The 16,885-nt window shown below is 35.8% G+C and overlaps 1 protein-coding gene across 2 annotated transcripts in view; it reads right to left on the bottom strand.

Moving 5' to 3' along the window:
- The window catches only part of NEGR1 (neuronal growth regulator 1), a 924,209-nt gene that overhangs the window by 295,266 nt on the left and 612,058 nt on the right, over positions 1–16,885 (bottom strand). Inside the window, exon 4 of one of the 2 annotated variants that reach the window (XM_017863075.1) lies at positions 9,521–9,652. The exons of the other annotated variant lie outside the window; for it this stretch is intronic. Coding sequence (XP_017718564.1) covers positions 9,521–9,652 — 132 coding nt within the window. The remainder of the gene's footprint in view (positions 1–9,520; positions 9,653–16,885) is intronic. 2 annotated transcript variants of the gene reach the window in all.

Here is a 16,885-nt window from a genome sequence, read left to right as displayed (position 1 = left end):
TTTTTTTTTGAGACAGAGTCTTGCTCTGTTGCCCCGAGCTGGAGTGCCATGGAGCAATCTCGGCTCACTGCAACCTGTCTCCCAAGTTCAAGTGAGTCTCCTGCCCCAGACTCACAAGTAGCTGGGATTACCGGTGCCCACCATCACGCCCAACTAATTTTTGTATTTTTAGTAGAGACAGAGTTTCGCCAAGCTGGCCAGGCTGGTCTCGAACTAACCTCAGGTGGCCCACCTGCCTTAGCCTCCCAAGAGTTTTCCTTTTTAAAGAGTTCACAGGCTACAGAGGAAGGTTGATATGTAAACAAAATGCTATTTTCTAATACTATTGATATACAAAGTCATTGGCCTTGCGCCAGTCATTCCTGTTGTTTTAAATGTATTATGACGAAGCTCACAACCAATCTTTAAGGTGCTTATAATTGTCTCCAGTTTGTTTTTTTTTTTTTATAGGAAAGCTGAGCCTCTGAGACATTAGCTAATTTTCCCAATATTCCATAGTTATAAGTGACTGAGCTAAGATTAAAACTCCTGTCTACCTGATTCCAAATCCCATTTTTGTTATCCTCTTTCACACTCCATTGCATAAACAGAATTTCTACTTTAAGGTTTTCTGAAATTTATGTCTTCATTACTGTACTTATTCTTTACATGAATTACATTTTAAAGGATGAAAAGTTTGCCCAGATTTGCCAACAATGCATAAGAGAACTAAATTATAATCCTTATTAATTTCTCAAAGAATTCACAAAGCAAAAGTCTGAGATTATCCAGAATCATTTGACACTGAAGCCTAACAGTGGCTTTAAATCTTTGCTCCCTGCCTGTTAGGTGGTGAATTCACGCAATCTCTAAAAGCTTAAATAATTATAGGAAAACATCAGAATGTCAGGAGTAGGTGGTACCAGAGAATGATTCCTCATTTTCTAAATGGGGAGATTGAGACCTAGATTTAAGTTTTTTGCCCAAAGTTGTACAATTAGTTAAGTAACTGAATTAAAAACAGAATTCCGATCTTCTGCCTTTCTCCTCTGTTTTATTTTCATTATCCTGTAAACTCATAATTTTATCATCTAGTAAATTTTGAAAAAGCAGTTGTGCCCATTGACTTACAGGTAAATATAGACTGAATAATTCAGTATATTTGGTGAGTGATTATTTGGCAATCCATATATTTAAAATGTTTCCAAGGTGACTGAATAAAATTCATTACAAATCTTCATTATATAGATGTCTTTCAAAAGTTGGTTTAGTATCACTATACGTGTGAGTAGAAATAAGAGGAAAGAGAGGAGAGGAAACAAATAATATGGCAGTCACAAATAAATTAACATTAAATAAATGTAATATAATAAATGTAATTAAATACATGTAAATAAATTAACATTAAATAAATGTAAATAAAATAATATTAAATATCATTAACATTAAATAAATGTTAATGAGGGTGAGAAAGACAAATAGAGAGAATAGATAAATAAGAAAGAAATGAGTGAAGACAAGCTAGCAAGCTTGAATGTACGAAGGATGTTTCCCCACAATTTGGATGCTTTTGTTCCAAATTTATCTGCCATAATTCTTGTACATACTGCTATTATTTATACTATTTCTACCATACTCTTCCCCTAATTATTCCACTTCTCTCCCTTCACACACATATACACATACACAAAACACGCAAACATGTGCATTGTCAGACATAAGCATATTTGGCAATTCCTCTGAAGTTTAATAATGATGATATGGCAAAGATCCAAGGGGATTAATTCAGTGTCGTTCATTCTATAAATGGCTCTCACATATTGGTTTAAAAGCATTCAATCCATAAATTATCTTGCTTAACGTACTGAAGCAACACTTTTTTTCTGGAAGCACAGAGGAAACATGCTGAAAAAGCTGGATTTAGATAAATACAGGTTATAAACTATATGTTTGTACTGACTAAAGTAATGTTTGAAACTTCTAGATCATTTTGAAGAGTATATTTGGCAAAAAGCACCCTGCGATGATTTTCAGGGTTTGGTCCTTTGACTGCTTATTAGAACATGAATCTAGAGGAATACACCATCACAAATGCACACATATGAGTTATATATAACACACACACGTGTGTGTGTGTGTATATATATATATGGAGAGAGAGATTGAGATTTGTCGTTGTTTGTTCTCTCCTGACTTTGACTTTATCCCTTTTTTTCAGTTTGGCATGGAGTCATTTTCAATCCAGAGTATTTTACCCTGTTAGAAATTGCTTTCTTACTGTGAGCTCATAGTCAAACTCTATTACACGTATCACTTCATGTATATTTTTTGAAGCGATGATTCCCAGCCTAAAAAGAACTACAAACAAAATAAAATAAACACAGGCTCCCATCTAGCAAAATGTTTTGCTCCCATATTAAAGGTAAGAAATTGTTTTATTTTCACTTTTAGAAAAGGAGAAATAATAAAATATGCATATTTCATTACTACAGAAGCGTGTTGATGTTCCATGAACAAAAGGCAAAAGATCACTGATAGACCCTTAACACTAAAAATCCTCTTAACAAAGATAAATGTATGGGAGAATACACTTAAGTTAAACTGGATATCAGACTCATTAAGTAAAAATAGTCTTGGCACACTAGTCATTAATTGAACTGTATGTCTAACATTTAAAACAAAGGTCCAATTATGTCTCCCTCAATAGAAAAAATCATCTATTCTTTAACTGAATGTTTAATAACAGTTTTACTTCAACTGAGAGATTATAGAAATCATAAAATTAAATGTTAACTTTTTACACCATGAAAGTCCGAAGGTAAATAAAAAATGTTTAATTCTTAGTTTTTTTTTCAATTTTGTTGTGTTAAGAAGTATTTTGCTTAATATTTTTCGGGTGATTATTCACGTTTCTAATATTTAATGTTCAGTTCTTTTTGGAATTTTTCTTCATATTTCTTAGCTCCTCATATCTCTTTTGGCTGGCATTGTTCTCAGTATTATCGTTTTAATCTCTTCTCTTACTCTTGCCATGACAAAACAGAAATCTTCCAAGTATTCTTTGTGAATGTAAACAATACAAATATTTAAATTCATGTGTTTAATATTCAGATAACCTCTGAGCAGTTCTATCACGTCAAATGTATTCTTTTTTCATTATGAAACACTGGATCTAAGTATGCCTATGGAGTTTCACTAACTCTCACCTCATCCGGTCCTGCTTCCCTCCACAATGCTTAACCTTCTTTTCTGTTTTGTTTCTTGGTCTAACCCAGCCCATTGTACCTGACTAAACAAACAACATTCTGTCCCATAACTCTTATGAAGCTAAGCAAATGATGTTTCTTCTGTCTGGAAGACTGTTCTTTCCTTATTTATTTATTTTTTTTTATAAAAAAAAGAAATCTGTCAAATTCAATTTAATCCTTTAAACTCCATCACTAAGGCCTCTTAGAAGCTTTCAATGAAACCCCAAGGCCACATTTGTTGTATATCTTATATCCTTGCATAACACCTTATGATTGGTTTATCAAAGCACTTGTCACACTGTATTAAAACTATGGGTTTCTTTTGTTTTTCTCCTTTCCTGGATAGTGAATTTTGAAAAACAGTAGCTCTGGTTGTAGCACCTTGATTCTCTTATAGTAAGCAGTAAGTACATAACTAAGTGAATATATAAATGGAGATGTACCAAAGTGTGTCATGATTAGAGATGGTATAGGAACTAATACTTTATTTAAAAGACAACTATATGCCTTTTTATGCCCTGAGTTGTTTCAAATAAGGGTTAATTAGCTTAAAAAGAAACATAAAATACAGCAGAGTATCCTACATTACAAGCAGATATGAAAGATGAAGTAAATGAAAAGTAAAGTTAGGGGCATAAAATGGATCCAGAAATAAAACACTAAGGTGATGCCTACGAATTCAAATAACACTGTTTTCTTCTAGTCCCATGATAGTATCTATGACCTACTCAAACTTTGAATACCGACATTTTCCTTTTATTCAAGGTGATGGCCATTTGTCATCTGCAATTTCTTCTAGTCTTAAGTGTGACATATTGCCTAAATTGCCCAAGGTTTTGGAGAAAACTTTAGGAATAGCCTTAAAAAACTGGTCATTTCCCTAGAAGCCTCCTCTTCTTACTCCCTAGTGGCTTCTCATTTCAAGCTTCCATATAATTGTACTAAGTTATACTAATTGGAACATTCAATTCCACATGTTTGGAGCTAGTTATATTGGAAGATAACGTGAATATTTGCATAAATGAATATGTAGCAGATGCAAAATAATGCACAAATATGTGCCTGTAACTTATTGGATAAAAGATTTAGTACACAGTACACCCAAAAATGACTTTACTATTTATTTGATCATAGGAAGAATTAATCAACTCTATTTTACTGAAAACATGTGTACAAAATAATTTCTGCCACCAAATAAAATGGTCAGTATTTAGGTCTGACTTTCATGAGTAAAAATTGAAATAATGTCTAGAGCTCTTTTCACCTTAGTCTGGTTGGCTCTTTGTTTTTTTCCAATTAGCAGCTCTCTTTACTTACATCTGTTTTGTTCTTGAAAATCAGGGCAATTATTAAATGTTTTAATATCTCTGCATCTCAATTTTCTTATCTATAAAGAATGGAATTAGTGCTGCTTCTCTCTGAGTAAAAACAGTATGCAAATTTCAGGTTATCTTTATTGAATCCACCTGGAAATTTTGGGGAGAAAAAAATAGTATTAGAAGTATATTAGTCAAGACACCATTTACTAATTTTCCTGGGAGAAAAAAATTTAATTGTGAGGCAAACCTAATATCTTTTCTTGATTTTGCCTAGTAGAATGATTCACCTGGGGGACTCTAATCTGTTTAACCCTTTATTTATTCAACAACTATTTTTGGACGCCTTTCTATGGACCAGGTACTATTTGAAGTAACAGGAACGCATCAGTACATCAGTGTACAAATGACAGCAAAATCCTTTTCCACATAGAGCTGATGTTCTGGAGTCAGTTCACTTACATTCACATATGTGTATATATTTGTAACATTTACAAATTTACAAATATATATAAATAATGTATTACTACCCTGAATTTACAGAAGTGATAACTGAGAGTCAGAGAACTAAAGTACCTCACCCAAGGTCTCAAAGGCCGAGTAAATTATGGAAGAGTAAGTTATCTGTTAATAATTATAGTAAATTATATCTGACCATAAGTCCCACATTTCCAAAACTGGCACTCTTAACTGGAAGAATACATACAAATAGAGTGGAAAACAGATGGCCTCTGTCACAAGACTAGGGAACCCCATTCATTTTACTATTATTAGTAATCTTCACATTAAAGGGGCAGGTCTTCCATTCCTTGCTGATTTCTTATCCCTCGGATTCTACTTTCCTACACAGATCTATATTACTTGATTCATCACACTTTCTAATTTTTTCAAATTCTATACTTCACTTCTAAAATCAGCTTTTGATTTTCATTCTGATCTTCCCTTTTCTCACCAGATTTTTCCTGTGTCTTGTTGTTGTTGTTGTTGTTTGTTTTTCAATTCAATTTAATCCATGGGCTTTCTGAGACTCATTCATTCTTTCATTTTGTAATTTACAATGACAACTATGAACCTAGTGTCCAGTAGGCTTCTGCTAAGAGCAGAACATGAATGTAAATAAAATGGGAATCTGTCCAAGTCTAAATCCACTAGTTCCCTTTGGCTTAGCTAATCAAATGTTTCAATTTTTTTTCTCATGTGTGTGTGTGTGTGTGTGTGTGTGTGTGTGTGTGTTTACATGTGTCACAAGGTTTAGTTACGATAATTTTCATGATCTCTTCTCATTATTTTAGTTTTTAAAAAAGTGGACAAGAAATACACACATACACAAACACATAAGGAAAAAGTTACAGGTAAAGACATGGAGAATAAACACCTAAGATCCCGCTACTTAGAAATAACCCATTGTATTAATGTTTACAAATTTCTTTCTATCTGTAGTAAGGCTTTCTGTGAATAACTCAAAATGAACTGATTTATTCAACCAACCAAACAGTTCGATCTATATAATCAATTATATATTCAATTATATCAATTACCTCACCAAACTGCTATGTAATTAAATTGAATAAAAATCCACAGTGACAGGCATGATGTTATTTATTGTATATGCATATTTTCTATATATAGTGAATGTGGCAGATGTATTAGACAAATAATAAAACATTAAACATTTCTAACTTTCAGGGAACCTAAATCTTCTCAAATTGACTTACCACATAACTAGATCTATCAGAATTTATGAAAATGTATTATATTTCATCTTGAACCCCATTTGGGAAAAGGAACAAAGTTTTTCTTCAAATTATAACTCAGGAACCTACTGTAATTCCATGTGTACAATCAATATTGATTAATAAAGATGAAAGGAAGGGCCGTCTGAACCTGGCATGATACTATCTTTAGGGAATCTTCAGGTTATTAGGGGATGTGCAGTTCCATGCTGGTAACATAGACCACTGTGCTCAATTTTGGGCTTTGACAAACTAAAGTTTGTTCAGTAGGCTTTGGCTAATTTCCTCTGGGAAATCAGCTCAGCAAAATCTAGAAGTAGCTCTCAAGTTTTGACTTTTAAAGGGCCAAATTCACAAAATTAACACTTTGCAAACCTTGTCATAATCAGAAACATTTTCAGACATACTCACGATCACATTTCCTTCACACCTGAGATATCATTTATATATGTGTGGCATCAAAATTAAATACAATTAGCAGTAAACAAAACCAGTATTAAGCACAGTTTTTCATGGAATATTTGGAAAAGGGTGAATTATCAAAGGTATGATTCAGGGAGAAGCAAATGACAAAACTGATTGTTTAAAATCATTTAAAAATCCTGTTGGGTCTACTTTCTTAATATGAGACAAGTTAATATTATGTCTGCAACAACATGTTGACTTATAACTGTACTTATCTACCTGAAATTTATTCTTAAAAAAGATAGCCTGTGTCATGATTTAAAAAGCACTTCCCTACTGTTTTAAACTTTTCCCCCTTTCTCCTGCTGTTTTCCCTCTTAAGTTAAAGTGATTAACAAAGTCTTCTTCCCTACCTATTCTACAGTCTCTGACACCCTCATAAAGCCACTAAAGCACCTTTGTTAGCTGGATGGAATGTCTTCAGGCTCTACCTCAAATGTTCCAGCTCCCACTTTGTATTAGAAGAGAATTCTGCATGGCTCTTTCACATTTCTGCACCCTTTGTAAGCAGAGACACTGACAGCTTTTGTTCCTATCTTTTCAGTCTTGGAAGACAGAAGTAGTTCTCCCTATGGAGTAAAGGGCAGATTTGTTTACAATCCAGTTTAATAAGGATAATTTCTCCCTCTATGGCAAAGGGCAGGTTTGTTTGCTGACATTATATATTTTAAAAAAAGAGTTTTCTAAAGCTCAGGGTGCTTCAGCTATGACATAAACCCACCGTGTACAGTGGTCACCTAGCCCTCATCTTATCACCTTGTAGCAACTGGGTCTTAAGGAACTGATGCAAGAAAATGACAATACTCTGATTACTGCTATTGCTATGAGTAATACACTGCCTTTTGTCTTTGTCCTCTGCATCCATGAAACTGCTGTAGACTCTTCAGCATTCCTGGTATCTGGTATCCCCAGTTTCTGTTCTTTTGCTTTATGGATAGACTCTCATCTATCTATTTAGTTCCTTACTTGTTTCTGCCTCCTTAAGTTAACTTTCTTGGTCTAAATTTCCTACTTGCCTAGGGAAAAGAGAATCTGATTAAATAAGTGGCAACAAACTAAAGTCAGAGGAATAAAAAGTGTTAATTCAGAAACAATGGTGGCTTATATATGGAGTATAAGTCCCATGCAAATCTGTACTGCAGCTGGGTTTTCAATTTCATCCCTATCAGAGACATCATTTTAAACACCTATTGGGTCTTGGAGTTCAACAGGATTGCTTGGCTGGGTGCCTTGTTTATTTGACATATTTTACTCTGCTTTTTCATTTCTTAGTGCTTGCTGCTAAAAATATTCTTTCCTTAGTAGATATATGTCTCTCTTCCCTCCCCTCCACTTCCCAAGCCCTCAACCCTCAAACAATAAGATCAGTATACACATATTCAGAAAAGCATGGCTAGTGATAAATGATCAGGAATTTTTACTTGTTTGTTACCTCTTATTTCAGAGAGTTCCAGAGGGATGAGCAGTAGCCCTCTGCAATAAGAGTCCTGAGAATCAGTGGGAACCTGTTAAAATTCAGATTTCCAGGCCATACACTCCCCACCCCAAGGATTCTGATTCAAAATGGCTGATGTGGGTTGCAGGAGTTTTCCATTTTTAATGAGTTTCTTGGGCAATTTTGCTACAATTTGTTTGCAGAACACTCCATGAGAAATCCTACTCCAAAAACTGCCTCCTGACTTGGTATCATGCACATTTGTGCAGTATAATAGAGACAGTTCAACCCCAAGTATATAGATTAGTCACTGACAAATGTTAGTTGATGACAGTGATTTGCTCTGGTGTGCAGCTCAACTGTTAGGAGTGTTTTGAAAGTTATTTTTTGGTCCACGAGACTGAAAGACTCATATTAATATGAAACAACTGCTAATTAGCTTTAACATTTCTGGATATATTTGGAACAATTTCTTCTGATCTGTGGCATAATACCACATGCACATTATTAGCGAGGACCATATACAGAAAGACAAGTAAGTAGAATTTTAAAAATGAAAACTATAGTTTGTAAATACTTTGGGTAAAACACAATTATCCCAAAGGTATTTTATTTGAAGAAGTTAAACAGTATGAACATTTTTTAGATAAAGATTTAGGGGAGATTTTTGGAAAGTAAAAAAGTAAAAACAGTCATTGCTGTTGAGATCATAAGATATACAATAGGATGTTACTGGAAAATCATCTTATATCAGTGTGGTGGGAGCATTGAGGAAAAGTGTGTAACATACTAGCACTGATGGTTCTGCAGGTATCCAATTTATATTCTAACTTCCTAACAATAATGCTTACGGAAAAATTCTTTCTTCACTTTTTTTTTTCCCAAATGAAATAGAAATAAGTCACCCAAGTAAGAGAAGTATCACACTTCAGCTCTTTTCTTTGAGTACAGACCAGTACACTTCATTTTCATCAGGTTTGACTGGGAGTTACACACTTAAATTTAGTGTTAGTGCACTTCAGGTAAAGCTCATGAGGAAAACACCAGCATATGGCTACAGTGCTTTTGAGGTAAGGACACCACGGTTTAGAGTGCCAGAGACTAGGAGAATATTAAACACATTTCACTCTGTACATCAAACTTAATTATTGTGAGTTTACCTGGGACTATTGTTACATTAAACAATTTAACCAACATTTCAACATCTACCCGTCTTCAGTGTTAGTAGGTGATTTTTACCAGTAGTCCACCTCTTAAAAACAGCAACACAAATTTCAGTCAGAATTTTTCAAGGTGTTTTATCTTTTCTCAGAACTTATCTTGATAAAAGGTGATGACACTTACAGTTGACAACAACTTTTACTTTCCTCACATCTGGGAATGACACATCATTTTCCGCACTGCATTCATATTCCCCAGCCTGGTCCCTTGTAATTCCATAAATGTCCAAATATTGTCCATTTTCAAATGGTTTTGCTATAAAAAAGAATACAGCATGTTTAATTGTAGCTGCCTGAGGCTTCATTCAAGTAAAACAACAATTTCATGACTTCCTACAAGATATTGCTGACAAAACAATTCCAAATGAAACTGAGGAATTATTAAACCTTTTGTTCTTCTATGTTCAGAGGGAAACTCAGAGAAAAAAGCAGAAGCAGAACAAGGTATATTGTAACAACTATTTCCCCAGAACAGGATATACATGTGTTCTTTTTAATTGATTGTGGTCTTCTAACCTCTTCACACATCAAATAGACTCTGCACATTTCTGTAATTGAGTTCAACAACCTCTGAGCAGTGTAGATGAAATTCACTAATATGACTTGGTACATATTGACTTTTCTACTGTGTGAGCTAGCAACTTGACACTTAACCTAACTAAATGTTGCTTTTCTTTTGGGGGAAATCTCCTACCCTTATTCAAGGATTCAAGTCAGATGTCTTGAAAAAAGTATAGAGATATATTTAACCATTGCTATATTTCTGTTTCCAAAATTATTAATGCTGCCAAGAAAGGTACAGTGTCCACACTATATATAACTCACCCAATGAGTCTTGGAAAAAATCATTATGACTCTCTAAGGGTTAAGTGTTCATAAAAGCAAACTAAGTTATCTTTATTTTAAATATTCATGGGAAAACATTCTATGTGACCAAAAATAGCAGCAAAATAGAAATATAAAGATGTAATAACAGATGAAAGACTACCCACAAATGAATGAGATTTGAGAAAATAAAGCGTCCTTTGTTTAATAATGGAATTTTTGTTTATTTGAAAGCATTGGGTCATTGAACAGGATCCTAATTATCAGAAGTATGGCAAAGGTAGAATAAGCCTTTGGGAATTTCAAGAGACGAGACCCTTCCACCTCCTTGCATAGGCCTTGAAAAAAATCACATTTCAGTGCATATCAAAGGGAATTGTGGAATGAAGCAATGCTACTATTAAACTGTTTGTTTTCAGAGTCAATATTATTTTTATCTTCCCCTTTCTATCTTGCCAAAACCATTGTAATGATATAGAAGTTGGAGAACTAGTAAGAAGGTTCATTTTAATGAAACAAACAAAATAAATTTTAGTTATGGCCCTCCAAATTTAAAGTCCATTCCAATTATTTCCCCCCAACATTCCCCCATGGACTTCTGTGTCTGGGTCTTTATTAACTGTGGCATGGTCTGCCCTCCATGAGTTTGCTAATTGAAACTTTCAGTGTTTAGAATATATATGATTACATCGTTTTTCCATTTATCTATCTAATCCTAGTTGTACAGAAGGGGAATGTAAAACTTCTGAAGTGGTAGTTGGCTCTTTTTGTCTTATTTTCACTATTGTAATGAAGATACTCTAAGCTTAAATGTGTCTGTAAAACCTATTGAAATATATATATATGTATATATATAAACTTCACATCCAAGAATTTTTAAAATAAAACTTAAATTATAAAGTAAGGATGGTATGAAATATAAATTAAACTATGAGGAACACTGATATACTATATCAGGTACTTTAAGCCATTTGTTACTTACATTCACCATGAATCCGCACTCCCAGAAGATGTGTTTTAAGCATTCTATTGTTTTTATACAAATAACTTGTTTTTTTCAGACTCTCTGATCTCACTCTGTTGCTCAAGCTGAAGTGCAGTGGTATGTTCGTGGCTCACTGCAACCTCTGCCTCCTGAGTTCAAGCGATTCTCCTGTCTCAGCCTCCTGAATAGCTGAGATTGCAGTTAGGTGCCACCAAGCCTGGCTAATTTTTGTATTTTTAGTGGAGATGGGGTTTCACCATGTTGGCCAGGCTGGTCTCAAACTCCTGACCTCAAGTGATCCCGCCACCTCTGCTTCCCAAAGTACTGGGATTACACGGGTGAGCCACCACGCCTGGTGGCTCTTTTACCCGAACTCATTCTTGCTCTGTTCTCATCTGATCTTACCAGACTTGAATTCCAGATTTGGAACTTAGAGTTGCTTGCCCAGGATCTAAACCCTGTAGTTTACTAGTTGTCTGTAATTTGCTTGGCTCCCTCACTGTTTTTCTTTGTTTGTTTGTTTTTGCTGTCCTTTATTCTCCTTAGAAGTAATTTAGCGTAGCTCTGAGCCAATCCTGTCTTCAGATCCCCTTACCCATCACTCCCCTCTCAAGGGGAAAGGATTTTGGCATGGTACTTTAAAATGCAAAGCAGAGCATTTCCATTTATAAATGCAGTATAACTCAATTTACCCTGTCAATGGAGGAGAAAGACAAGGCTAAAGGGGTATAGAAAACTAAAGACATAAGAATCATCACTAAAACTATGACTTTGCAATGTTTATGAGGCATAGGTACTATCTTAGATATCTATTATAAACCTAGACCTTGTGATATGTTTTTAATCCCCTAGTGTATCGCTTATAAATGTAGACGAGATATAATCACATTGTGATATGACTGCCTTCCAGTAGTCATAGGTTTTGCCATTCTCCACCAGTGCAGCAACAGTCTCTGTTTTGCTCATCTCTGTTTCCTTAGCTCTAGTGTAATGTGTAAAACATCCTATACTTTATAAATACTTATTAAAAAAAAACAAACACATTGATTAATTTAATAAAGTCCTGTAAGGATTGAGCATGGGGAATCTCAACTAAACACCTACATCTGAGGAAGTTGTCAGCTGTTTTTCAAAGTCATGAAGAACGAAAAGAACTTTAAGAAGAGTTGCCATTCTTGCTGACATCTTTAAGTGAGAGATGGTGGCAGGAGTTAGAACAGGCTCTGGACATTACCTTAGATCCCTTTCAATATTATAAAGCCTAACAAAAACAGTGAATACAATTTTGAAGGAGAAAGATAAGTACCGCCTATAATCTGAACCACAGTTTTCCTTTGTGCATAATCTCTTCCAAGTATAGATAGAGTTTTCTCACAAAATAGAGAACTGAAGAAAGTCTACAAGCCTTCAGTGATGCCACTATTATCACCATCTTCAAAGAGGAAGCTGAGAAATAGTAAATAGCTATACTTTAAAATATCTTTCTGATACTTATTTCTGATAAGAACCCCAGCCACAAAGAGTTCTGTGTTGGCCACTAAATGATATCTAGATTTGGTTTTACGGTTTGCTAAGGCATTTAACATACTTTATGTAGCATTTAAAAACTGTTTGTGAAAGCAGCAATATTCCTCTAGAGTATCTGTGTGTTTCAGAAAAAAAATTACAAAATAAATCTATCTTTCCTTAATTTCTAGCACATGATCCTTCACTAGTTTTACTCTCACATCGCTGGCAATTTCCATTTACTTTTGCAAAACCCTTCACATCTTCACATTCCCCAAATATTGTTTCTGTTCTATGACCTCTTTCTTTTATTCAGTGCACTCTTTCAGAGGATCTTGTTCTTGTTCATTCATTTATATTTCATTACTCTCTTAATATTGACAAGTCCCTTATTGATCTATTTAGCTCATACCTATGAATTTGGGACACATATATTTGACTGAATAGCCACACTGAGATGTCCCATAGTCATCTCAAGTCATCATAACCAGAACCAGATTTACCTTTCCTGCCATATCTGCAGCTGCTCTTACGTTCCAAGTATCAATGATTGTTTTGATCATGATCTAATTGCTCAAGCCAGAAATTTTGGCATTAACTTTGGTAATACTTTTGACTTTAGTCATCCATCGGTACTGTATCCTGTCAATTTTGCCTCCTAATTCTCAAACTTATTCTAGGAGCCTCTGTGTTTCAGCCCTGAATGAACATAATCATATATGCCAATAATTGCCTACTGCTTTGTAGATCCATTTCAATCATTTTCTAAGAACTTACTCAGAAAGTCACTCTACTTTACAAAGCTGTCCTGCAGGAAGATATACTGTTAGGGTCTCATTGCCATGTATTACTAGATGATACTCTCTAACTGAAGATATAAAATACATTTGGGATGGTTCATTTACATTTAAAATTGTAATTATTTTCCATTAACTTGTTAACTTGTACACCAGCATATTTGGTATTAAACAAGTATCTCTTTTATGCATTGTACTATATTTATCATACTGTGTGATAAGGGATGTGGGCTTTAGAACTGGATTATGTGAGCTCAAGTCTCAACTCTGCCATTTATTAGCTATGTGACTTTACACCAGGTATTTAACCTTTAGTGTACTCATCTGTAATGTGTAAGGATAATAACAGAACCTGCCTCATATGATTGTTGTGAAGAGTGAGTTAATACAAGTAAAATATGTAGAACACTGTATCATACATCATAGAAATTTAAAAATTATATTAACTATTATTACAATGTACAGGTTAGGCATGCTAGAGACTGATTCAGATAATTATTGTTTCCATGCTGACAGGTTATTATATTCAAGTATTGATGCTTCTGTCTTAACTTGGTATTTAATAGAAACCAGAAGTGAGAATAAGGAAGTCACTCAAGAAGGATTTATAGCAATGACCAGTTCAGTTCTCATATCACTGTAGGAGCTCAGAAAACTCATCTTTCTTACACATCTGTACATGTACATGGTTGCTCTTATGTCTGGGAATCACTTTCTTTATGCCTGAATTCCTAAAGACAATTTAACTTCCCTGATTCACTTTTCTCCTTTCTTAAACTATGTATACACAATCCTTGAATAGTCACTGGTCCAGAAACAGCATTCAAAAATGGCTTTCAATGCTTTCAACTTTCAATTTCAATGGCTTTCAACTTTGGGTTTCAGATGAGAACTATAGCCTGAGATAAAGTCTCAGTTGATCTTGACTTCCAGTTGCTGCCTTGAACACTCTACCCTTCAATTCACTCAGCTTTCTTCTTCTCATCCTTTATGTCTCTGCTTAAACATTATCTCCTAGGAGAAACATTTTCTGATTTACTCTCTACCCAGTGAAGGAGCCCCACATTACATATAATTCCAATAAATTTAGCAAAGCAAAACACAAAAGCCTGCACTAATCTTGCATGGTATGTACATACTTGCTATTACTTATTTAATTGTTAGCAACTTTTAAAACATTTATCTTTCTTGTTATAAGCTCTGTGATATAAAAGGCTATATCTTATTCCATGTCTAGTATGGCTCTACATTTGTTGACTGTATGATTAAAAACAACTGATATGGTTTGGCTGTTTTCCCACCCAAATCTCAACTTGAATTTTAACTCCCAGGATTCCCACATGTGGCAGGGACCCAGGGGGAAGTAACTGAATCATGGGGGCTTGTCTTTCCTGTGCTATTCTCATCATAGTGAATAAGTCTCACGAGATCTGATGGGTTTATCAGGGGTTTCTACTTTTGCTTTCTCCTCATTTTTCTCTTCCTGCCAGCATGTAAGAAGTGTCTTTAGCCTCCTGCCCATAATTCTGAGGCCTTCCCAGCCACATAGAACTGTAAGTCCAATTAAACCTCTTTTTCTTCCTAGTCTCATGTATATCTTTATCAGCAGCGTAAAAATGAACTAATACAGTAAATTGGTACCAATAGAGTAGGGTATTGCTGAAAAGGTACTCAAAAATGTGGAAGCAACTTTGGAACTGGGTAACAGGCAGAGGTTGGAATAGTTTGGAGGGCTCAGAAGAAGCCAGGAAAATGTGGGAAAGTTTGGAACTTCCTAGAGACTTGTTAAATGGTTTTGAAAAAAATACTGAAAGTGATATGAACGATAAGGCCCAGGCTGAGATGGTCTCAGATGGAGATGAGGAACTTGTTGGGAACTGGAGGAAAGATGACTCTTGTTTTAGCAAAGAGACCGGTGGCATTTTGCCCCTGCCCTAGAGATTTGTGGAACTTTGAACTTGAGGGTGATGATTTAGGGTATCTGGCGGAAGAAATTTCTAAGCAGCAAAACATTCAAAAGGTGATTTGGGTGCTGTATAAAGCATTCCCTTTTAAAAGGGAAACAGAATATAAAAGATGAGAAAATTTGCAGCCTGACAATGAAGTAGAAAAGAAAAAAAAAAAAAAACCAGAACAAAACATTTTTTAAGGAGAAATTCAAGCCACCTGTAGAAATTTGCATGAATAGCAAGGAGCCGAATGTTAATCCCCAAGACAAGGGGGAAAATGTCTCCAGGTAATGTCAGAGACCTTCACCTCAGTCCCTTCCACCATAGGACTGGAAGCCCAGGAGTAAAATGTAGTTTCGTGGACTGGGCCCAGGGTCCCGTGCAGCGTGCAGCCTAGGGACTTGGTGCCCTGTGTCCCAGCCACTCCAGCTGTGGCTCAAAGAGGCCAATGTAGAGCTCAGTCTGTTGCTTCAGAGGGTGGAAGCCACAGGCCTTGGCCGCTTCCACATGATGTTGAGCCTGCAGGTGAACAGAAGTTAAGAATTGAGGTTTGAGAACCTCCACCTAGATTTCAGAAGGTGTATGTAAATGCCTGGATGCCCAGGCAAAAAGTTTGCTGCAGGGGTGGGGTCCTCATGGAGAACCTCTGCTAGGGCAGTGTGGAAGGGAAATGTGGGGTCAGAGCCCCCTCACAGAGTCCCTACTGGGGCACTGCCTAGTGGAGCTGTGAGAAGAGGGCCACTGTCCTCCAGACCCCAGAATGGTAGATCCACTGGCATTTTGCCCCATGCACCTGGAAAAGCGACAGACACTTAATGCCAGCCAATGAAAGCAGCCAGGAGGGAGGCTGTACCCTGCAAAGCCACAGGAGCGGAGCTGCACAAAACCATGGGAACCCACATTTTGCATCAGCATGACCTGGATGTGAGACCTGGAGTCAAAGGAGATCATCTCGAAGCTTTAAAATTTGACTGCCCCATTGGATTTCAGACTTGCATGGGCCCTGTGACCCCTTTGTTTTGGCCATTTTCTCCCATTTGGAATGGCTGTATTTACCTAATACCTGTACCCCCATTGTACCTAGGAAGTAATTAGCTTGTTTTTGATTTTAGAGGCTCATAGGTGGAAGGGACTTGCCTTGTCTCAAATGAGACTTTGGGCTGTGGACTTTTGGGTTAATGCTGAAATGAGTTAAGACCTTAGGGGACTGTTGGGAAGGTATGATTGGTTTTAAAATGTGAAGACATGAGATTTGGAGGGGCCAGGGGCAGAATAGTATGGTGTGGCTGTGCCCCTACCTGAATCTCAACTTGAATTGTATCTCCCAGCATTCTCACTTGCTGTGGGAGGGACCTAGGGGGTACTTAAATCATGGGGGCTGGTCTTTCTCATGCTATTCTTATAATAGTGAATAAGTCTCATGAGAC

The sequence above is a fragment of the Rhinopithecus bieti genome, unplaced genomic scaffold (assembly GCF_001698545.2).
Source record: "Rhinopithecus bieti isolate Rb0 unplaced genomic scaffold, ASM169854v2 scaffold_66718, whole genome shotgun sequence".
Classification (NCBI taxonomy): domain Eukaryota; kingdom Metazoa; phylum Chordata; class Mammalia; order Primates; family Cercopithecidae; genus Rhinopithecus; species Rhinopithecus bieti.
Note: the sequence above shows the minus strand (reverse complement) of the source record. Positions and strands in the feature narration are given on the sequence as shown.